This window comes from Oncorhynchus masou, unplaced genomic scaffold (assembly GCF_036934945.1).
Source record: "Oncorhynchus masou masou isolate Uvic2021 unplaced genomic scaffold, UVic_Omas_1.1 unplaced_scaffold_1024, whole genome shotgun sequence".
Lineage (NCBI taxonomy): Eukaryota > Metazoa > Chordata > Actinopteri > Salmoniformes > Salmonidae > Oncorhynchus > Oncorhynchus masou.
In genome coordinates, this window is record NW_026999929.1 from 18,666 (window position 1) to 43,211 (window position 24,546).

The 24,546-nt window shown below is 40.7% G+C and overlaps 2 protein-coding genes across 2 annotated transcripts; both read left to right on the forward strand.

The window, feature by feature from the left end:
• Positions 1 to 7,367: 7,367 nt before the first annotated feature.
• On the forward strand, positions 7,368 to 16,044 carry LOC135528710 (zinc finger protein 239-like). Its single transcript, XM_064957805.1, has 4 exons — positions 7,368 to 7,469; positions 9,903 to 10,014; positions 13,692 to 14,351; positions 14,519 to 16,044. Exons 1-4 carry the CDS (start codon positions 7,368 to 7,370, stop codon positions 14,752 to 14,754), a joined length of 1,110 nt encoding a protein of 369 aa, XP_064813877.1. The 3' UTR covers positions 14,755 to 16,044.
• Positions 16,045 to 17,445: 1,401 nt separating this feature from the next.
• On the forward strand, positions 17,446 to 24,400 carry LOC135528711 (zinc finger protein 664-like). The gene is made up of 2 exons (XM_064957806.1): positions 17,446 to 17,803; positions 23,451 to 24,400. Exons 1-2 carry the CDS (start codon positions 17,446 to 17,448, stop codon positions 24,398 to 24,400), a joined length of 1,308 nt encoding a protein of 435 aa, XP_064813878.1.
• The last annotated feature ends 146 nt before the right edge of the window (positions 24,401 to 24,546 follow it).

Below are 24,546 nucleotides of genomic sequence, written 5' to 3' on the forward strand. Positions count from 1 at the left end.
AGAAGTTGTTACATGATATCACTGAAATAATGTCACAATGTAAAATGTTTTAACGTTGTAGGAGTGTTTTAATGATGTCACAATGTAGAATGTTTTAACATTGTCGTTGGAGTGTTTTAATGATGTCACAATGTAGAATGTTTTAACATTGTCGTAGGAGTTTTTTAATGATGTTCTACCTTATCGTTTACCCTGTTCAATTGATTGCAGCATGATATGGATATTAACCTCAGGGGAAATCCAGGCTCTGAATTGAAAGAGTATTATTAAACAAAGTGACGAACAAAAAAAGAGCTGTGTTACACTTACTGCGTTGGTGACCCACTTTAATCAACATGCAGCACTTCAAAATTTAGTCTGCTGTTTTCTTCAAGTGGGAAAAAAATGCATGTAATATGATAATTGTTGCAGATGTTTGTGTTTATACACACACGAAAACAGTATAATTGGTCTATAATCAATTTTATTAACAATCTGACATCACTCCAGTATTTCTTGACAACATTTAAATTCTAATTGTCTTTATTCCCATACTGTGCAGTCAAAAATGCTTGCGTTTAGTCAGTGAGTTGCCATGGAATTTATTTTGACTGCACGTTTTTCCTGTATTGGAGATTTAGTTTTGTTTGGGCTCGTTCCAAGGGGACGAGAGTTCTAGAAGCTAGTGAGTTTTAGGATTCTATAGAAAGAAAAGTGAGAAAAGATGCGATTGTATATTATTATTTAGAAATACGTTTTTCTTGTTTTTAATTGTTGATAGCCAGTAGACACTGTTTATATTGGAGAATGTGAAGCATTGTAGTTGATTATAATGTAAAATGGAAGTTGTTTTCTGGTGGTGAGCAAACTTGTCCAACACAAATATAGGATAGTAGTGGTGGAATGACCAATTTGTTATTGTTTGAACTACAGATTGCTGGGTTGTGTGGGTTTTTTAAACCGCAACAAAATGGCTGCCCAGAGGCTGGGTTCGGTTAACTGCTGAGGGATGGGGGAAGGAGAAGTGTTTCCACTCACATTCTTAGAGAAGGCTATTGTAGCAACCGTAACCCAACACCCAGCGACCTCGTCAAGAAGTTCAGAAATCTTGGCGTAACAGTTCTAAGGTATTGGCTTGACAGTCGCTGGACCCAGGTTTGAGTTCAGCCCAGGGCTACCCCCTGGATTCACTACACTATGAATACAAGGACTGGCCATCCATGATGTCATAATGATTGTTTTAAACAGATTTTGAGGTTCATAGTATATTCTATAATTGCCAGTGTAGATTTCCTGTGAGAGCAAATTATTAGAGCTGTTGATAAGTCATTGTCAGCCATTTTTTTTTCATGGCCTTACATTAAAGGCAAGACATACCTAGATTCAATTACATTCATGAATTGGTTTGAAACCTTTGTTTTGGTGCCTTGACGGATTTGTAAAATGTGGTTTGTCATGAATCACTTTTTTAAAATTATTTAAATGTAACCTTTATTTAACTAGGCAAATCAGTTAAGAACAAAATCTTATTTACAATGACTGCATACCCTGGACGACGCTGGGCCAATTGTGCGCCGCCCTATGGGACTCCCAATCACGGCCGGTTATGATACAGCCTGGATTTGATCCACGGTCAACCAAGAGTCATCTGTAATTTCTACCAATCGCCCCACTTATTTTTATAAAATCTATATGTACTGAACATATGATGCTTTAAGCACGCTGTTTGATTAAATAAGACACACTAGTGACGAGAGGGAGGCATTCGTCAATATAATCTGACTAGGAGGGAGCCGGTCATCGACACAACCTGACTAGATGGAGCCGGTCATCGACACAACCTGACTGGATGGAGTTGGTCATCGACACAACTTGACTAGGAGGGAGCCGGTCATCGACACAACCTGACTAGGAGGGAGCCGGTCATCGACACAACCTGACTAGGAGGGAGCCGGTCGTCGACACAACCTGACTAGATGGAGCCGGTCGTCGACACAACCTGACTAGGAGGGAGCCGGTCATCGACACAACCTGACTAGGAGGGAGCCGGTCGTCGACACAACCTGACTAGGAGGGAGCCGGTCGTCGACACAACCTGACTAGGAGGGAGCCGGTCGTTGACACAACCTGACTAGGAGGGAGCCGGTCGTCGACACAATTTTTATTAGTTTTAATTTTACTCGGCAAGTCAGTTAAGAACACATTCTTATTTTCAATGATGGCTTAGGAACAGTGGGTTAACTGCCTTGTTCAGGGGCAGAACGACAGATTTGTACCTTGTCAGCTCGGGGAACCGATCTTGCAACCTTAGGGTTTAGTATCCTGTTACCCTCTTCCTGTCAAACCAGAAGATGTAACGATTGGAGAGGAGGATTGTCCAAAGTGGGGTATATATACTTGTGATGGTGAGAACACGTTTTGTCTGAATTACAGCTGTAAAACCCCTTTGGGTATATTTAAACATGGTTAAGCTTCTCTTGTGTCCGTGAGTTATTCACTCTGAAAAATTAGAACCTAACACTATAATTAGTGTTCACTGAAGGAGGGAAACGAGGTACAATGCCTGTTTGTCCCTACCCCTTCCTGGGTCGGTGAAGAGCGGTATTAAACTTAAGGAATAAATCCGAGCCTCACACTCATCACCTGTAGAAGGTTTTGTTTTTTTGTATTCTGAAATGCACTCGAACTATGTACAGTGCCTTGCGAAAGTATTCGGCCCCCTTGAACTTTGCGACCTTTTGCCACATTTCAGGCTTCAAACATAAAGATATAAAACTGTATTTTTTTGTGAAGAATCAACAACAAGTGGGACACAATCATGAAGTGGAACGACATTTATTGGATATTTCAAACTTTTTTAACAAATCAAAAACTAAAAAATTGGGCGTGCAAAATTATTCAGCCCCTTTACTTTCAGTGCAGCAAACTCTCTCCAGAAGTTCAGTGAGGATCTCTGAATGATCCAATGTTGACCTAAATGACTAATGATGATAAATACAATCTACCTGTGTGTAATCAAGTCTCCGTATAAATGCACCTGCACTGTGATAGTCTCAGAGGTCCGCTAAAAGCGCAGAGAGCATCATGAAGAACAAGGAACACACCAGGCAGGTCCGATATACTGTTGTGAAGAAGTTTAAAGCCGGATTTGGATACAAAATGGTTTCCCAAGCTTTAAACATCCCAAGGAGCACTGTGCAAGCGATAATATTGAAATGGAAGGAGTATCAGACCACTGCAAATCTACCAAGACCTGGCCGTCCCTCTAAACTTTCAGCTCATACAAGGAGAAGACTGATCAGAGATGCAGCCAAGAGGCCCATGATTACTCTGGATGAACTGCAGAGATCTACAGCTGAGGACGGGAGACTCTGTCCATAGGACAACAATCAGTCGTATATTGCACAAATCTGGCCTTTATGGAAGAGTGGCAAGAAGAAAGCCATTTCTTAAAGATATCCATAAAAAGTGTTGTTTAAAGTTTGCCACAAGCCACCTGGGAGACACACCAAACATGTGGAAGAAGGTGCTCTGGTCAGATGAAACCAAAATTGAACTTTTTGGCAACAATGCAAAACGTTATGTTTGGCGTAAAAGCAACACAGCTCATCACCCTGAACACACCATCCCCACTGTCAAACATGGTGGTGGCAGCATCATGGTTTGGGCCTGCTTTTCTTCAGCAGGGACAGGGAGGATGGTTAAAATTGATGGGAAGATGGATGGAGCCAAATACAGGACCATTCTGGAAGAAAACCTGATGGAGTCTGCAAAAGACCTGGGACAGAGATTTGTCTTCCAACAAGACAATGATCCAAAACATAAAGCAAAATCTACAATGGAATGGTTCAAAAATAAACATATCCAGGTGTTAGAATGGCCAAGTCAAAGTCCAGACCTGAATCCAATCGAGAATCTGTGGATGAACTGAAAACTGCTGTTCACAAATGCTCTCCATCCAACCTCACTGAGCTCGAGCTGTTTTGCAAGGAGGAATGGGAAAAAAATTCAGTCGCTCGATGTGCAAAACTGATAGAGACATACCCCAAGCGACTTACAGCTGTAATCGCAGCAAAAGGTGGCAATACAAAGTATTAACCTGTTACATCTATGGGGGCGCTATTTCATTATTGGATAAAAAAACGTGCCCGTTTTAAGTGCAATATTTTGTCACAAAAAGATGCTCGACTATGCATATAATTGACAGCTTTGGAAAGAGAACACTCTGACGTTTCCAAAACTGCAAAGATATTGTCTGTGAGTGCCCCAGAACTGATGCTACAGGCGAAACCAAGATGAAACTTCAAACAGGAAATGAGCAGGATTTTTGAGGCTCTGTTTTTCATTGTCTCCTTATATGGCTGTGAATGCGCAAGGAATGAGCCTGCCCGATCTATCGTTTCCCCAAGGTGTCTGCAGCATTGTGACGTATTTGTAGGCATATCATTGGAAGATTGACCATAAGAGACTACATTTTCCAGGTGTCCGCCCGGTGTCCTCCGTCGAAATTGGTGCGTCATCTTCAACTGCACGTCTTATTCCAAGCGATTCACAGGAGAAAGTAGACATTCACGAACGATATATCAATGAAGAGATATGTGAAAAACACCTTGAGGATTGATTCTAAACAGCGTTTGCCGTGTTTCAGTCGATATTATGGAGTTAATTTGGAAAACAGTTAGCCGTTTTGATGACTGAATTTTCGTACAAAAAGGAGCGATTTCTCCTACACAAAGAATCTTTCAGGAAAAACTGAACATTTGCTATGTAACTGAGAGTCTCCTCATTGAAAACATCCGAAGTTCTTCAAAGGTAAATGATTTTATTTGAATCCTTTTCTGGTTTTTGTGCAAATGTTGCCCGCTAAATGCTACGCTAAATGCTACACTAGCTATCAATACTCTTACACAAATGCTTGTTTTGCTATGGTTCAAAAGCATATTTTGAAAATCTGAGATGACAGTGTTGTTAAGGCTAAGCTTGAGAGCTAGCACATTCATTTCATTTCATTTGCGATTTTCATAAATAGTTAACGTTACATTATGCTAATGAGCTTGAGGCTATAACTGGATACAGGTTTTTTTCATAGCCAAACGTGAACAAAACGGAGAGATTTGTCCTACACAAATAATATTTTTTTGAAAAACTGAACATTTGCTATCTAACTGAGAGTCTCCTCATTGAAAACATCTGAAGTTCTTCAAGGGTAAATGATTTTATTTGAATGATTTTCTTGTTTTTGTGAAAATGTTGCTGGCTGAATTCTAGGCTTATAGCTATGCTAGCTATCAATACTCTTACACAAATGCTTGTTTAGCTATGGTTGAAAAGCATATTTTGAAAATCTGAGATGACAGTGTTGTTAACAAAAGTCTAAGCTTGAGAGCAAATATATTTATTTCATTTCATTTGCGATTTTCATGAATAGTTAACGTTGCGTTATGCTAATGAGCTTGAGGCTCATAGGATCCCGGATCCGGGATTGCTCGACGCAAGTGAACAGGGCAGTCCACAAGCGCAGACAAAATAAATGAAGGACGTGGAGAGATTCTGTATGGAGGAACAGTCTAAGATCCCACCCAATGTGTTCTCTAATCTCATAAAACATTTCAGTGTCGTTATCCTCCCGAGGGGAGGGTGCTGGAGTATTGAAAACATAGGTGGCAATAATTCCGACCCCTACCTTTTGAGACTTACATTTTAAACTATATCTCTTTCTCTGAGCAATTGTATCAGTATAAAACAATATAATTTCCCTTTATTTGTTGGTGCAACAATACATCATGTAGATGTATATAATGAACAGACTAGGTCTATACTGCTCCTACATGGTGTAACAATACATCATGTATATAATGAACAGACTAGGTCTATACTGCTCCTACATGGTGTAACAATACATCATGTAGATGTATATAATGACCAGACTAGGTCTATACTGCTCCTACATGGTATAACAATACATCATGTAGATGTATATAATGAACAGACGAGTTCTATACACTACCGTCCAAAAGTTTGGGGTCATTTAGAAATATCCTTGTTTTAAAAAAAAAATCACATTTTCAATTTATCATTTATAAAAACCTGTTTTTGCTTTGTCATTATGGGGTATTGTGATGTCATTATGGGTTATTGTGATGTCATTATGGGGTATTGTGTGTAGATTGATGAGGGGGAAAATGTATTTAATCCATGTCAGAATAAGAATGTAAAGTAACAAAATGTGGAAAAAGTGAAAGGGTCTGAATACTTTCCGAATGCACGGTATATATAGGGGCATCAGTGACTCAGTGACATGACTTCATGAAGCAGCAGGTACAAATATATAACAATATCAACATTCAAAGTATCAAAATGTATGACCAAGCTGGAAGTGTAAACGCCAGCCTAGCCACAATCCTAGAGGTTCACTGATGATCAACCTCCTTCACATCTGACTCCTGATGATCAAACTCCTCCTTCACATCTGACTCCTGATGATCAACCTCCTCCTTCACATCTGACTCCGGACGATCAACCTCCTCCTTCACATCTGACTCCTGATGATCATCCTCCTCCTTCACATCTGACTCCTGATGATCAACCTCCTCCTTCACATCTGACTCCTGATGATCAACCTCCTCCTTCACATCTGACTGCTGATGATCAACCTCCTCCTTCACATCTGACTCCTGATGATCAACCTCCTCCTTCACATCTGACTCCTGATGATCAACCTCCTCCTTCACATCTGACTCCAGTGATCAATCCAGAGAGTCTTCTTTCTTGGGGGGAATCTCGATGGACAACTTCATCGAATAGACCGTCATCACGACCACCACCCACAAGTTAATTGTCATTCAGGTTATCAATGGGAAGAGCATCAGCAATATGTCCTGTCTGGTAACTTGTCTCATTTAATGGATTTAAATTGGCAGGTGCACAGGGAGAAATCCCATTAAAAAACTTTTGGAAGTCTTGAACTGTATCAATGTCTGTGGCCTGTGATGTTGGGATAAATGATAGTCCCTTATTATACAAGAGACAAAATTCACAAATTCTACAGCACAACGGCAGAGTCATGTCTGAAGTGTAAAACTACCAATAACTCAATAATCCTTCTGGGAATGTTATGATGTCATAAAGCTATGGGAGGAGTTAGAAAGTTGGCTGTCAGAAGTACAGTTATACAATGTAAAATGACTTTTGATCCGTCTGTCTGTATATTTCAAAACATGGAATATGAGGGTGTGATGAGATACCCGATGGTTGGATGATACTTTTCTAATCAGTCATCTTAAATATTATACTTGAAACCTGGAAATCAACCAATCCTCTGTTGTTAATTCAATAGAAAGGTCAAATGCTTTATTATCTAAAAGTTGAAAGTGACGGAGAGAAATAAAATGGTGCTGATGCGGGCGCTGGAGACAGGGGGTGGTCTAGTGGGTCTGGGCAGGTGTGATGTAGTTAATGGAGATGGGCTGTGTTCTCGTGGGTCTGGGCAGGTGTGGTGTAGTTAATGGAGATGGAGGTGTGTTCTCGTGGGTCTGGGCAGGTGTGATGTAGTTAATGGAGATAGAGGTGTGTTCTAGTGGGTCTGGGCAGGTGTGATGTAGATAATGGAGATGGGGTGTGTTCTAGTGGGTCTGGGCACGTGTGTTGTAGTTAATGGAGATGGAGGTGTGTTCTCGTGGTTCTGGGCAGGTGTGATGTAGTTAATGGAGATGGGGGTATGTTCTACTGGGTCTGTGCAGGTGTGATGTAATTAATGGCGATGGAGGTGTGTTCTAGTGGGTCTGGGCAGGTGTGATGTAGTTCATGGAGATAGAGGTGTGTTCTCGTGGTTCTGGGCAGGTGTAATGTAGTTAATGGAGATGGGGGTATGTTCTAGTGGGTCTGGGCAGGTGTGATGTAGTTCATGGAGATGGAGGTGTATTTAACGTTTGCAAGCTTGAGCTTGATATCAACCTCGTGTGACCTTCCTGGTCCCGTCTCTCAAGTCAGTGAGTCAACACAGGAAGGAGCAATGAATGGAGAGTTAATTTATTTCCAAAGCTGTAATGATGGGACACACGCAGTCTGGATGAATGATAGTGGATTTAACAATTCCTACTAATTCCTAATTTTCTATAATAAAAATAAATACATTATTTCCATGTGTCTCATATTCACTACATCAGAATAAACTGTCATCCATTTTAGTATCCAAAAATTATCAAATTAACCTGAAATATTACCCAATGTCCCCCTCTGGTGGCGAAGAAGTGTAATACACCTAAACTAATAAAACCGGCTGATAAACTGGCTGGTGTTCATGAGTTTATAAAACGTGTACTTTATACATTTGTCATAAATGACCTGCATTGATGAGACACACAGTGTGGATGAATGATCAGTAGACGACAGGGTAAAAATAGCAAACCTAAAGAAGATGCATTTTCCAGTTAGATACCAACTTGAAAGAGGGCATCCACACATAAAACCCACATGGAAAACAGAGATTTGGCAAATAACATATAAAGAGTCTGACTTGACACCAAACCAACAACAGTAGTTACTAAAACATAAATTGCTAATGTGTGATTTAAAACGTGGATTTAATGATGTAATGTCAATTTTATACATTTCTATCCCAGGACCACTCAATTTTCAATTTCTCCATAAATCTGCTGTGGATTACCCAGAATCCCATACCTTTATCACAGGAGCGGGGCAGCGGTCTAAGGCACTGTTCTTAATTAACTGAATTGCCTAGTTAAATAGAGGATACAAATATTTTAAACATGTAACTTCTTTACACCGTTACACTGGCAAACAAACTCAGTAGCACAGAGAAGACCATCGATATGACGTTGAGAAATACTGCATTGTGTGTAGTTTGGAAGAGTCACAAAATAAGTTAATAAATATGCAATAATGCAAAAACATAACTGTTTGTCCTTATAGGTAACCATATCGTGACGACAATTAGCTTACTAAGTATTTAACCACACTGTATTGTTACGCTGGTGAGTAAAAACTCATACTTCCTCCTAAAATATACATTTTACTCAATAGCCTTTACCCATTCCAGTCAGCAGATGGCGATCTGAGACTTTAAGCCGGCGATGCTGCTGGTGTGACGTATAATGTAGTGGACGGAACGCTTCTTTCAACAGCAGCAACAATTCGTCAGTTCGTCAGACACCTCCATGGCTTGCTCGACAAAATAGCCGAACCAATAAAGCTCTTCAGACGCTTTAGTGTTTATTAGCCTAGCTAGCTAACATCTCCGACATTGCGGTCACTAAGCTACTCTCCTGCTGCTAAGGAAGAGGTGGATATCACAGTAAAACAAGAAGTAGAGGTTGGGGCCGTTACTGTGAAAGAAGAAGAGAAAGACGTTACAGTTAAAGAAGAAAAAGACACGTTCAGAGTGAACGAGGAGGAGGATGTTACTATAAAAGTGGATGGAGGAGGATGTTACTATAAAGGTGGAGGTGGATGTTACTGTAAAAGAAGAGGAGGATGTTACTGTAAAAGAGGATGTTACTATAAAAGAAGAGGGGGATGTTACTGTAAAAGAAGAGGAGGATGTTACTATAAAAGTGGAGGTGGATGTTACTGTAAAAGAAGAGGAGGATGTTACTATAAAAGAGGAGGATGTTACTATAAAAGAGGAGGATGTTACTATAAAAGAGGGGTATGTTACTATAAAAGAAGAGGAGGATGTTACTATAAAAGAAGAGGGGGATGTTTCTGTAAAAGAAGAGGAGGGTGTTACTATAAAAGAGGGGTATGTTACTATAAAAGAAGAGGAGGATGTTACTATAAAAGAAGAGGGGGATGTTTCTGTAAAAGAAGAGGAGGATGTTACTATAAAAGAGGAGGATGTTACTGTAAAAGAAGAGGAGGGTGTTACTATAAAAGAAGAGGGTGATTTTACAGTAAAATGAGAGGGGGATGTTACAGTAAAAGGAGAGGAGGATGTTACTGTAAAAGAAGAGGGGGATGTTACTGTAAAAGGAGAGGAGGATTCCGTTTTTGGAGTGAAATCCCTGATTAATACTAGTAAGTACTGTCTTAAAAACAGAGGAACGAACTCTGCAGTTGTTGAACTGATGTTTGGTGTTCAAGCAGAAATCTGCAATTGCTACATTCATTTTGTGACTTTTAAATTATTTATTTATAGCTATTGATTATTGAGGAATATAACACATGCCTCATGAGCTTAGTTCAACTGTTGTACCCCATCAGAACCCCAAATAAGCTTTTTTTACTCCAATGTTTAGAAACAATGTAAATCAACACTGTATAGCCTCAACATGGTTAAAACTATAATGTTGATATCATGGATGGTCAGTCCTTGCATCCATAGGTCTGTCTATGAATTTGAGAGTAGTTACATTTCTCCAGTCCCATCCATCCTATTACCAAAACAGTGGTGGAATGACAGCTTTGTTATTGTCACAACTGCAGATTAGTTGTGAGGGTTTTTTAAACAGCAAGAAAATGGCTGCCCAGAGACTTGGTTTGGTAAACAGCTGAGGGATGGGGGAAGGAGAAGTGTAACCACTCTCAAATGCATAGAGAAATCTATTGTAGCAACCGTACATCTTACATTTACATTACATTTAAGTCATTTGGCAGACGCTCTTATCCAGAGCGACTTACAAATTGGTGAATTCACCTTATGACATCCAGTGGAACAGCCACTTTACAATAGTGCATCTAAATCATTTAAGGGGGGGTGAGAAGGATTACTTTATCCTATCCTAGGTATTCCTTAAAGAGGTGGGGTTTCAGGTGTCTCCGGAAGGTGGTGATTGACTCCGCTGTCCTGGCGTCGTGAGGGAGTTTGTTCCACCATTGGGGGGCCAGAGCAGCGAACAGTTTTGACTGGGCTGAGCGGGAACTGTACTTCCTCAGTGGTAGGGAGGCGAGCAGGCCAGAGTTGGATGAACGCAGTGTCCTTGTTTGGGTGTAGGGCCTGATCAGAGCCTGGAGGTACTGCGGTGCCGTTCCCCTCACAGCTCCGTAGGCAAGCACCATGGTCTTGTAGCGGATGCGAGCTTCAACTGGAAGCCAGTGGAGAGAGCGGAGGAGCGGGGTGACGTGAGAGAACTTGGGAAGGTTGAACACCAGACGGGCTGCGGCATCTTGGCGTAACAGTTATAAGGTGTTGACTTGACAGTCACTGGACCCAGGTTTGGGTTCAGCTCAGGGCCTCCCCTGAATTAAATACACTATGAATACAAAGACTGGCCATCCGTGAGGTCAAAATGATAGTTTTAAACAGATTGAGGCTATATAGTATATTCTAGAATTGATCCGTGATGTCATAATGATAGTTTAACCAGGTTTTTGGGCTATATAGTATATTCTAGAATTCATCCATGATGTCATAATGATAGTTTAACCAGATTTCTACGCTATATAATATATTCTAGAATTTATCCATGATGTCATAATGATAGTTTAACCAGGTTTCTAAGCTATATAGTATATTCTAGAATTGCCAGTGTAGATTTCCTGTGGGGGTCAAATTGTTACAGCTGTTGATAAGTCATTGTATAATATTCAGCCAATTTATTTACAGGCGAAACATACCTAGATTCAATTACATTCCTGAATCGGTTTGAAACCTTTGTTTTAAAACCTTCTCAAAGTTGGTGCCTTGACAGATTCATAGAAAATGTTTTGTCATAAAATAATATTTTTATTTTATTTAAATGTAACCTTTATTTAACTAGGCAAGTCAGTCAAGAACAAATTCTTATTTACAATGACTGCCTACCCCGGACGATGTTTCCTCCGACATATTGGTGCGGCAGGCTTCCGGGTTGGATGTGCGCTGTGTTAAGAAGCAGTGCGGCCCTGTTGGGTTGTGTTTCAGGGGTCGCGTGGCTTTCGACCTTCGTCTCTCCCGAGCCCGTACAGGAGTAGTAGCGATGAGACAAGATAGTAACTACTAATAATTGGATACAACGAAATTGGGGTAAAATTCACAAAAAAAAGTTGAACCCAGGTTGAAAATATCCTGATGAAAATAAATATCCTATAAATCACATTGGCTGCACATGACCTGTCTACAATTAACTTTAAACATGGTTGACCCGAATCTCGTGATAAAATATTCTAGGCCCTCGGTTTCCTGTTCCAGTGAGTTTGGGACAGACACAGCTGTCGGCTATTTGTGAAAAGGATAAGAAATAATCAGGTATTTTATGACATTTCCACTGGATCAGAGCATTACATTTTTCCCTTTTATTCTGAGTGGTTATCGAAAGGGCGAAAGCTGGAAATATTTTACGAAAATACTTTGAGTAACTATTGTCATTCGCAATTGATTTTGGTTAGACTTTGTTGCTGTTTGAGGTGAAGAAAAAATTACTTTGAGAAGCTCCACAACTCATTAGTGGTGCAGCGTTAAGACAATCAGAAATACTATCAGACATCCCCAAATGTAACTTTGACTATAATTACTCTTCCCTGAAGGAGGGAAACGAGGTACAACACCTGTTTGAACCCTCCCCTTCCTGGGTCGGTGAAGAGCGGTATTAAATTTAAGGAATAAATCCGAGCCTCATGTAACAGTATAATTTTAAACCGTCCCCTCGCCCATACCCGGGTGCGAACCAGGGACCTTCTGCACACGTCAACAACAGTCACCCACGAAGCATCGTTACCCATCGCTCCACAAAAGCCTCAGCCCTTGCAGAGCAAGGGGAACCACTACTTCAAGGTCTCAGAGCAAGTGACGTCACCGATTGAAACGCTATTTAGCGCACACCGCTAACTAACATTTACATTTAAGTCATTTAGCAGACGCTCTTATCCAGAGCGACTTACAAATTGGTGAATTCACCTTCTGACATCCAGTGGAACAGCCACTTTACAATAGTGCATCTAAATCATTTAAGGGGGGGGTGAGAAGGATTACTTATCCTATCCTAGGTATTCCTTAAAGAGGCTAACTAAGCTAGCCGTTTCACATCCGTTACACTCACACTCATCACCTGTGACAACACATTACAGAGTAGCCTAATGGGATTATTCACAAAATTATCTGGTGATCAGGTTATGAAATGTCATGACAAAGACTTTTTAGTTTCCATGTTTCACCTGAAATATTAAATGATTTATAGTCCTAGGTCTGTGTTGTTGTTAGGTGAATTTATTGGTCCTACAGTAGGTCTATGCTGTCAGGCTGATGGAAAATCTAGCAAAAAGAGCATTTTACTGGTTGAAGTGTTTTTTAAATACAATGCGGTTGATTTGTGATGATGACACAAACATGATTTTAAGCAGGACATTCAAACGAGCCTCACAATTCTAATCCAAAGTAGTGTGAAATGCTCTCATAAGCAACCTGGAAATGGAGGTTACTTCCCTGAGTTTTCCCCCATTCACATTCAGAATACATTGTGAAAAACTAAAATCTTTGCTCACCATTTTTGCTCCAGGGAGAAATACTACATCCATAACAATCGGTTTCCTCATTAGCAGGGAGGAGATTCTACAACCAAATTGCATGTGCATTGACCTCATGCCGCAATTTTAGCACAGCTCCCTGTATTGGAGACCAAAAGTCGCCTGGCACACTGCGTAGGATTTCAACAACTTGAATAACTCATTTCTAGCCTACAATCATCAGTTACTACTAATGTGAAAACAACACAAAATATGACTATTCTTGCTCATTTTGCGGTCCTTTAACCATCTGCCTGACATTGTTGTTCACGCAGGAGAGAGAAGTGACTATCCTGGATCCTCTGGGGAGCCTCAACAACCTCATGATGCTGATGACGCAGAGAAGAGTCTCTCCAGATCAAAACACCCCAAGAAACACCAGCAGAGACCCACAGGGAATAGAACTCACTGCTGCTCTGACTGTGGGAAGAGTTTTGTTTCTTCAGGACATTTAAAAGCACACCAGAGAATACACACGGGAGAGAAACCTTATAGCTGTGCTCAATGTGGGAAGAGTTTTACGATGTCTAGCAAGCTGACACGACACTATAGAACACACACAGGAGAGAAACCATATAGCTGTGATGAATGTGGAAAGAGTTTTGTCACATCTAGCAGTCTGATTAGCCACCGGAGAGCACACACAGGAGAGAAACCTTTTATCTGTACTCAATGTGGGAAGAGTTTTACTCAGTCAACCAGCCTGATATCACATCAAAGAACACACACAGGAGAGAAACCTTATAGCTGTGCTCAATGTGGGAAGAGTTTTACTCATTCAACTGGCCTGATATCACACCAGAGAACACACACAGGAGAGAAACCTTATAGCTGTACTCAGTGTGGGAAGAGTTTTACTCGTTCAACCGGCCTTATATCACACCAGAGAACACATACAGGAGAGAAACCATATGGCTGTGTTCAATGTGGGAAGAGTTTTACTACTTCTAGCAAGCGGCCTAGGCACCATAGAACACACACAGGAGAGAAGCCTTAAAGCTGTAATGAATGTGGGAAGAGTTTTACTACATCTGGCAGTCTGACTGAACACCAGAAAACACACACAGGAGAGAAACCTTTTATCTGTACTCAATGTGGGAAGAGTTTTCTCAGTCAACCAGCCTGATATCACATCAGAGAACACACACAGGAGAGAAACCTTATAGCTGTGCTCAATGTGGGAAGAGTTATATTACGTCTAGCAAGCGGACTAAACACCAGAGAACACACACAGGAGAGAAACCTTATAGCTGTGCTCAATGTGGGAAGAGTTATACTACGTCTAGCAAGCGGACGAAACACCAGAAAAAACACACAGGAGAGAAATCTCAGCTGTGATCAGTGTGTGACCTTGATAAAATACCTCTGATCAAACATCCGAAAATACATACATGAAGGAGATGTTTCATGATATCAATGAATTTATGTCACAATGTACAATGTTTTAACATTGTAGAAGGAGTATTTTAATAATGTCACAATGTTGAACCCTAAATGTTTGCCCCCTGTTCTATTGATTTCAACTTGATGGGGATATTAGCTTCACGGAAAAATTCAGGCTCTGATTTGAAAGAGTACTATTTATGTGATTTAACAAAAATTGACTAACAAAAAAAGAGTTGAGTTACACTTACCAACGTACACTTGAAACAAAAAGCAACACTTCAAAATGTAGCGAGCTTTTTTCTACAAATTGTCCTCTAAGCAAGGATGTACACATTATTCCGAGATACCGTGTGGTTTTTGAGCTGTTAGTTTTAACAGGACGTGCAACCTCATCCTCTCCCATACTTGATTTCAACATGATATCAATGAGTTATGACAAATAAGTGTTGTGTTCATTTGTTTAGCGACCCCTAAATTTAAATGCATCACTCTAAAATGTAGCTGACTGTCTTCTGCAGGTTATCCTCTCATCGGCGAGGTAAAAGATATCTCCACTTTCCATGTGTTTTTGTGTGTGTTAGGTTGTACGTGCTGTTGAAACTATCCCCCCCCCAATCGATATCAGTGATTTATTGCGACTTGTCGAAACATCAGCGTTTCTGTTGCTTTGTTTATAAAGTGCTTGTTTTATAAAATGCATAATTATTTATGTAACCAACTGACATTTTTGGGGGGCTACAATTATATTGACATTGTTATCCTGCTTTTAGAATATCAGGGTTCATTCTCAGATGTGCCAAACCAAATGTACTAGAGCATGACAGAAGAAAGAGAAAGAGAGAAAGAAAAATCTTTGTGAGAATAATAAAAATAAATATTGTTTTGAATTGTTGTTTGCCAGTAGACACTATGTTTATATTGGTGAAGGTGAAGCATTGTTGTTGATTATAATGTGAAATGGAAGTTGTTTTCTGTTGTTGGTGAACATTCTCTTAAGGTGTTCATCTTTGGTTTTTCCAGTTATGTTTTGAGGTTGGACTTCAGCACGTCTTGCTTGTTCGCACGTAGGACGCACTGATTGGTGTCACCTTGTTAGTCAGTATGTGTTACACCTGTGCTGGCTTGTCCATCTCGTTACTGGGAAGGTGTTTCACCTGAGCTGGTTCAGGTTCGATTAAAGAGTGTCTGGCCCAGTGCTCCAGTTGTCTTGATAGATGTGGAGAGTCAACAACTTCAGTTGCTCCACCTTTTGGTGTGGGTTTTTCTTTTGTTTCCCTCTTCTTGGGCAGATTTAGTGGGGTCTCATGGTGGGTGTCTTATGTCCCAGTTGTTGTTACTTGTCAACTTTCAGTGGACACCCCCAGAGTGTCTTTCAGAGCCCCTCCTAAAAAACAAGCTTATATTTTGGGTTGGATGTTGCATCCAATTAATATTTTAATCAATGGAATTTCCTTAATGTTCATTCATCTTTCAGTTATTATTGTTTTTTATATTATATATTGTTTTTTATACTCTTATGTTTGTGTACTACTTTTGTTTGTTTATTTTCATTGTTTTTTCTTGTGAATCCATTGTGTTGCATCCATGTCTGAAATGTGCTGTATAAATAAAGCTTGATTTGATTTCAACAAATGAACCCAATGACTGACCAATCATCAGACTCCTGGTCCCTCTTAGTATGCCAATCAGTATCAAATGATTCAACTTCTGAAAATTGAAACAAACAAATGGATCAATCCCACTTTTCCAGCCTGCTGAAGGCGTGGTGGAGAGGTAAACACCACCCCCGGTTCTACCAGGGGCTTGAGGTGGTCTCCCACTGATCTGCTTATGTCTTGTTCTGTGGCCTTGCTGTTCCTTTTCTTGACTGCCCCTGCAACACGTTTAGTCATATATAAAACACTCAAAGTAATGGATATGGAGCATCTACAGCCTCAGTTACACCTGGCACCTAAATGTGACTTCTGTCATCTGATCACTCCAAGCTGCATTCTGTTCAGATCTACCAGGATGGGCATAGTGTTTGGAATTTGAGTATGGCCACTGAATATGCATAAGCAATGTAAAGAGATGGGGCGAATTAGTGGGGAAAAGTACATTTCACACAAATTACCTTCATAATATCAAAGAACAAATGCATGTGCCTGAGGGGAAATTAACTCTCATACAGCCAAAAGGGGTGAGAAATTACACCAATATCAGTGGACAATTTGCCTAAACAGCGTGGCCAACCAGCACGGTTATGGTCAGCGAGACCAACTACCGGAGACCAGTTGGAACCCAACTCCCGTCGTCCAATTCACAGAAAACAGAATTTAGAACAGCCACATTTTTATAGATGAAGTCCACTGTCATCTATTAAACCTCTGGCCGTGTTCGAGATCATCAAATCCATGCTGCGTTGTGGGTAACTGGCTGACTGATTTATCAATAATAATGAGTAGGTATTTATGATGCAAGGTGATTTGTAAATTAGTCAGTCAGCAGCCACCTGCACTGTCGGCTGTAATTTCGAATGAGCCAAAATGAATCAATACCAATACCAATCAGGTGTTCGACGAAATGATTCTTCAGACGTCATTGATCACGTGCTGCTGATAAAGGGACACTGCTTTGAATTATACGGCTTTGCGACTTCAGTACATGCCTCATAGCTCCAGTCTCAAACTTAACCCCGTTCCTGCTGAAGAAGAGACGGTCTGCTGGATGGAGAAAGAAGCTCTCGTGAAAGAGGAGGAAGAGGAGGCTGTTACAATACAAAAACAAGTAGAGGTTGAGGCTGTTACCGTGAATGAAGAAGAAGACATCTCGGTTAAAGAAGAGGAAGACCCGTTCAGAGTGAAAGAGGAGGACGACGACGTTTCAGTGAAAGAAGAGCGGGAGGTGACTGTCTCATCGAACAATGAAGAAGAGGAGGAAACTGGAATTCTGGGCCCGGTTTCCCAAACGCATCTTAAGGCGTGCGATGGTTCTAACGATGAACCGGCCCCGATTAACACTAGTAAGTACTGTCTTAACAGAAGCACAAACTCTGCGGTTGTTGAACTGATGTGTGGTGTTAAAGGGGAAATTTGCAGTTGCTACATCCCATATTTTGACTTTTAAATTTTATTTATAGGCATTGATTCTTTGAGAATATAACGAATGCCTTATGAGCTTAATTCAACTGTTTACCCCATCAGAACCCCAAATAAGCTTTTTTTTTTACTCCGATGTTTAGAAACAATGTAAACCAACACTATCACCTCAACATGGTTCAAACTATAATGTTGATATCATGGATGGTCAGTCCTTGAATCCATAGGTCTGTCTATGAATTTGAGAGTAGTTACATTTCTCCAGTCCCATCCATCTTATTACCAAAACAGTGGTGTATTTACAGCTTTGTTTTTGGTTGAACTGCAGATTGGTTGAATGTTATGTGGCTTTTTTAAAGGGGCCACCTAGTAAAAAAAATAAAAAATGGCTGCCCAGAGACCTGAGCTGTGTTAGAATACTCAAACTAACTGCACTTTTTGTGATGTTAATTGAGTATATAGTTTGCTTATTAAAGTATGATGTAGTTAGTATGCCAAAAGTTCCCGGATGTCGTACTAAATTCGCCAAAATATGACATACACGCTGGACTCTGGGGCCCATAATGCAACTCTTCAGGATATGGGTGTGGCTTCATATTTTCAGATTTGAAGAAAATGGAGTTAAATATTCAGCCGAACGACAACGAGAGCAGATACAAATGAACTGCTTTAAATAATTATGACAAATGTTGAGCAATGTAATAAAGTAATGACTTTTCAACTAAGTTACGTTACACGTTATGTTAGCTACACTTTCCTTACAAAACGCATAGCATATCTTTACAGCAGTATGTATCGGGATGTTAACTAGCTACCTAACGTTAGTTGGCTACTTATACACTGAACTTGCCAGTTTAGTAACTATAGTCTAACTAACTACCCAATGTAAAGTGACTTGATTAGAGATCAGAATAACTGATGGATTTAATAACGCTCAACACCCATTGAATATGGCCGGTGTCAGCAAACAACTGCAAAAAAGCTCAAATTAATTTGTTGCCAGCAGCACAGTTAGTCACCAATGCTCTGGATAACATGAAAACAGTCTATTCAGCTCTGCTAGGACAAGTAAAATGGTTAGTGAGGTTTTCTCTGATTTGTGTCTAGCAAGCTATCCAACGTTAGCCAGTTCGCTTGGGTGCTTTACTGTCATTGTGAGGTCAGAACGCTTGGATCGACCCTACTCAGCCATATAGTATTAGTTTACAAACAGTGGCGTTATACGAGCTTATGTTTTGGGTTCTGGTGGGGTGATACGGTTGAAACATTTGAGGCATTTATAAGTTCTATTCTTCAAGAATCAATGGTTATATAGTAAATGGGTCTTTCTACAACTGCCAGTGTAGATTTCCTGTTTGGGTCAAATTGTTAAGAGCTGTTGAAAAGTCAATAGCTGTGTTAAAATACTCATACTAACTGTACTATTTGTGATGTTAATTGAGTATATTGTATAATATTCTGGCAATTCTTTTCATGCCATTACATTAAAAGTGAAATATTGTCTTTTCTTAGCAAGGTGTTGCTCAAATAATGTTAGCTGCTAATCGCTAGTTAGCGGGCTAGATAGCTTGCTAAATGTATTAAGAGTCAGAGCAAACGTAGCTAGTTAATACTGCCTGGGACCAGTGCTGTTGTAGGCCAAGATAAGCAAGTTTGTGCAGCGGTATCTTTTCAGAGAGGAGTAAGAGAAGTATGAAGATGTTGGTTAGCTAGCAGGCTACATGAATTAAGAAAACAACATGTAATGTAACATCTAATTAGGGTCAACTGGAAACAATGACCAACACTTTGATTACTACCACGACTTCTTCTCTGAGGTTTATAGTCAGACTACACTCATCAGGTGTTTTGCTGCCGCATACTGTACGGGGTTGTAAAAAATATCCGAACGCAAAAAAAATGGGATTAACAAATTATACTAATTTTGTAAAATAAAAAAAAAACACGAACCAAGTTCACTCCACTTCCCTGAATTTCAAACAAAAATGGTTCTATTCAGATCCCTACACTGGTTCAGGAACCTGGGAGGGGAAAACTTCTTCATTCAGTTCCCTCTGAAACATTTTGAAGTCCTGGAGATCCAGAAATCTGTTTGCAGTGAGGGCAATGCAAACGCAATTTTGGAAACTGCTAGGTTTGGACGAAGATTACTAATAATTTATTAATGCAATTTATCGCTTGCTCTACAAACACAACAAAGTCCACCTCTTTCACTATTTGTCTGTTGGTATCCTTCTCCTGCATGGCTTCACTGCAGACTGTGGAACATGAAATACCTTCTCCTCTCTACTCCTTCGGCTATTTTCACTGCCTCCACATAGGACACCTGCTGGATGGGCCTGATCATCCTAGCTACTACGACCTCCTTCATCCGTACAGGGCACTCCGGAACCCGGGAACGTGATTCCCATCACAATTACAACATGCTTCATCTGACTATGACATATTTATTCCTTCGACAAGCACTTGCCACATGTCCAACCTTTTTACAATTGTAACACTGCAGCGGCTTCTATATATCTCACTTACCCAGATTTTACAACAGATGGGAGAACCACTTCACCAAACCACAGTAAAACCTTCCGTGTATCAGTCATTTTCATCCACATGCGTCTACCTGAAATGTTTAACCTAAACCACACAAAGCTTTCTGCTTTTGCGGCATCATACCGCTCCTGGTCACTCGAACCAATTCCACTTTACCCAATTCATCCTTCACCATCTTTGAAACCGTTAACAGGTCACCCACAAAAATATCCTTGCTGATGATTCCCACTCCGACCCTAAACTGCTGTTCATTACAAACTTTAGCCCTTTTCACTCAACTGTTCTTCAACATCGTCCACTCAGTCTCACCAATTGTACTCAGGCCAAGATAATCCCTCAATGCTTCCTTCATTGCTCCTCCAGTCATCCCCGGACTCCTCGCTCTGTGCTGTGAAAGATGTGAGTTTGTGTTCTCAAAGTAGCACCTATATTGTCTTCATTCCAGCACATGTTGTTTCACCAACTTGTTAACCCTTTCGTCTGCACTACTTGCTGTCATTTCCCTTCCTGATTTTCCTCTCTTGGATGTCTCCACCATGCTCCTGCTGTCAGTAATTCCTCCCTGGTTTATTAATTGGTAGTCATGTCAAACAACATGACTACCGGGCGGCAGGGTAGCCTAGTGGTTAGAGCGTTGGACTAGTAACCGAGCTGACAAGGTACAAATCTGTCGTTCTGCCCCTGAACAGGCAGCTAACCCACTGTTCCCAGGCCGTCATTGAAAATAAGAATTTGTTCTTAACTGACTTGCCTGGTTAAATAAAGGTAAAATTAAAATATATTAAAGGTGCTGCACATTCTATTCCAAATCTAGAATTAAAATTGTCATTATGTTTCCATGATTTCAGCAGTTCACCAGTTAACTAAGCCGATAATGTGGACCCCAAGGATGTGGATACCAAGGAACTTGAAGCTCTCAACCAGCTCCATTATACCCCCTTCGATGAGGGGCATGCTCAGTGTTTCGTTCCAGGGTCCTTCGCTTAGTGATGCACTTTGAAGGACTATGGCGTTGAACGCTGAGCTGTAGTCGATGAACAGAATTCTATCATAGGTGTTCCTTTTGTTCAGGTGGGAAAGAGCAGTGTGGAGTGCAATAGAGATTGCATCATCTGTGGATCTGTTGGGGCGGTATGCAAATTGGAGTGGGTCTAGGGTTTCTGGGATAATGGTGTTGACGTGTTCTATGACCAGCCTTTCAAAGCACTTCATGGCTACTGACGTAAGTGCTATGAGTCGGTAGTCATTTAGGCAGGTTGCCTTAGTCCCTGTGCCCAAGAACACTGTGGTGGTCTGCTTGAAACATGTTGTTATTACAGACTCAGACAAGACCCTTGCCAGTTGGTCAGCGCATGCTTGGAGTACACTTCCTGGTAATCCGTCTGGCCCTGCGACCTTGTGAATGTTAACCTGTTCAAGGTCTTACTCACATTGGCTGCGGAGAGCATGATAACAAAGTCGTCCGAAATAGCTGATGCTCTCATGCATGTTTCAGTGTTACTTACCTCGACGCGAGCACAGAAGTTATTTTGCTCGTCTTGTAGGCTTGTCTTGTAGGCTTGTGTCACTGGGCAGCTATCGGCTGTGCTTCCCTTTGGAGTCTGGCATCCGACGAGGGTTGGAGCCGATGTTCAAGAGGTATAGCAATCTCCCTAGGGTAGCAGTAATACGTTGAGATTTGTCCACAAAGGGGTACCCCTCCCATAGTTGGCTCATTATTGGGATGTATTGCTGATTCCTACCTGTAGCTCACTATGAAGTGTCTATTGATACAGGTGAAGGGCCCTGTTGGAGATTGCTGGTTGGTAGCTGAGTCGAGGGAACAAGCAGAGTTGGACAAGGCCATGTTATTATCCCACACAGTCTCGGTGGTTTGTATGAACCCCTTTCCTGGGAGTTTAGATTTGATTAGAAATCGTCCCAGTCTGTTACCACAGAAGGGGTCCGTTTGTCCCGTTTCCAGCTAGGTTAAGAGGCGCTTTGTCATTTCCAGAGTCAGTTTATTTTGGTACTGTCCATATGTAGCTTGTTGGTCAAAGAATTGCTGAATAAGTGGATTTTTTTTTCCTGGAGCTAACTATGGAGAGCATAGCGCATGTCAAATGACTTTATCATCCCTCCAGGCCTGAGGGCACACACTCTCTAGTTGGCTTAAATTAAAGATATGGAAAATAGGAGTGTACCATCATTCTTTGTCATTTATCGTTGTCGTTTTTCTTCTTTTTATTCAGTTTCGTCACATGATTTCTCAATTTGCAGGACGTTTGTCAATCGGTTGTACAAACTGACTTATTTGACATTCCTTTTGCATCATCCTTCTCAACCATCTCATTTTTCAATTCCTCATCATTCCAATGGGATTTAACAGCTTTTACAATCCTTTTCTTAATGGGTTCATGCTTATTAGCAACTGGAATAAGCAATTTCATAAATGCGTGCAGCTTCTGGTTGCTCCTCATTACACACCACAGAGCAGCAAATATTCTTTACATCATCAACATAGGAATCACCTGTTTTTATTAAATAATTGAGACACACAAATTACTTGAGGGAACCAGAGATCAAGATACCCTAACCATAGGAAAAAAACTCTTCCTCCTCCCGCTGCTATTGGCCTTCGTAAATTCTGACGTTATGCTCCTGAAGTTTTCAGTAATGGACTAAAACAGCAGTCGGCAACGTTTTCCATTTAGATTATGATGTGGTTTTCATATTAGGTGCATCGCTCTCTGCCCTCAGAAAGGTGCCTATATTGGAGACCAAAAGTTGTCTGGCACACTGCTTAGAATTTCAACAATTTAAAATCTTATTTCTTGCATACAATCATCGATGTTACTACTAATAGGAAAACAAGACAAAAGATGACTGTTCACTTGACTGTCTTTCGACAAATGTCAAATAATTAACATTCATTACAGACATTGTTTGTACAACATAATAGCTACGCTGTTGGCATCACCTTTTTACAGTGTATTTTTGCTGTTGTGGGCCTTCAACCACCTGTCTGACTTTTTGCTCACACAGGAGAGAGATGTGACAATCGTGGATCTTCTGGGGGTTCTCAACAACCTCATGATGCTGACGAGGCAGATGAGAGTCTATCCACTTCGAAACACCAGCAGAGACCCACAGGGAAGAAATCTCATTGCTGCTCTGACTGTGGCAAAGGTTGCAAATCTTCATCAGAACTTAAAATACACCAGAGAACACACACAGGAGAGAAACCTTATAGCTGTGGTCAATGTGGGATGAGTTTTACCACATCTAGCGGTCTGACATTACACCAGAGAACACACACAGGAGAGAATCTATATAGCTGTGGTCAATGTGGGAGGACTTTCACTACATCTAGCGGTCTGACAGTACACCAGAGAACACACACAGGAGAAAAACCTTATAGCTGTGATCAATGTGGGAGGAGTTTTGTTCAATCTAGCCATCTGACTTCACACCAGAGAACACACACGGGAGAGAAACCTTATAGCTGTGATCAATGTGGGAGGACTTTTACTACATCTAGCGGTCTGACATTACACCAGAGAACACACACAGGAGAGAAACCTTTTAGCTGTGATCAATGTGGGAGGAGTTTTACTGGATCAAGCAATCTGATTCGACACCAGAGAACACACACAGGAGAGAAACCTTATAGCTGTGATCAATGTGGGATGAGTTTTACTGGATCAAGCAATCTGACAGTACACCAGAGAACACACACAGGAGAGAAACCTTATAGCTGTGATCAATGTGGGAGGAGTTTTACTGGATCAAGCAATCTGACAGTACACCAGAGAACACACACAGGAGAGAAACCTTATAGCTGTGATCAATGTGGGAGGAGCTTTACTGGATCAAGCAATCTGACAGTACACCAGAGAACACACACAGGAGAGAAGTCTTATATCTGTGATCAATGTGGGAAGAGATACACTGATAAAAGATCTCTGATCAAACATCAGAAAATACATGCATGAAGAAGTTGTTTCACGATATAATAATGTCAGAATCTAGAATTTTTTAAAAACATTGTAGGAGTATTTTAATGATGTCACAATGTAGAATTTTTAACATTGAAGTAGGAGTATTTTAATGATGTTCTACCTTGTCGTTCTCCCTGTTC

What these genes read in the sequence shown, in the direction of transcription:
- LOC135528711 (XM_064957806.1), top strand. Translation starts at nt 17,446, where the DNA reads ATGCCTCATAGCTCCAGTCTCAAACTTAACCCCGTTCCTGCTGAAGAA. An exon ending in ACCGGCCCCGATTAACACTA is followed by an intron (nt 17,804 to 23,450) that starts GTAAGTACTGTC and finishes TTGCTCACACAG; the next exon opens with GAGAGAGATGTGACAATCGT.
- LOC135528710 (XM_064957805.1), top strand. Translation starts at nt 7,368, where the DNA reads ATGGTGCTGATGCGGGCGCTGGAGACAGGGGGTGGTCTAGTGGGTCTG. An exon ending in GTTCTCGTGGGTCTGGGCAG is followed by an intron (nt 7,470 to 9,902) that starts GTGTGGTGTAGT and finishes GTAAAATGAGAG; the next exon opens with GGGGATGTTACAGTAAAAGG. An exon ending in CTGTGTTCAATGTGGGAAGA is followed by an intron (nt 14,352 to 14,518) that starts GTTTTACTACTT and finishes CAATGTGGGAAG; the next exon opens with AGTTTTCTCAGTCAACCAGC.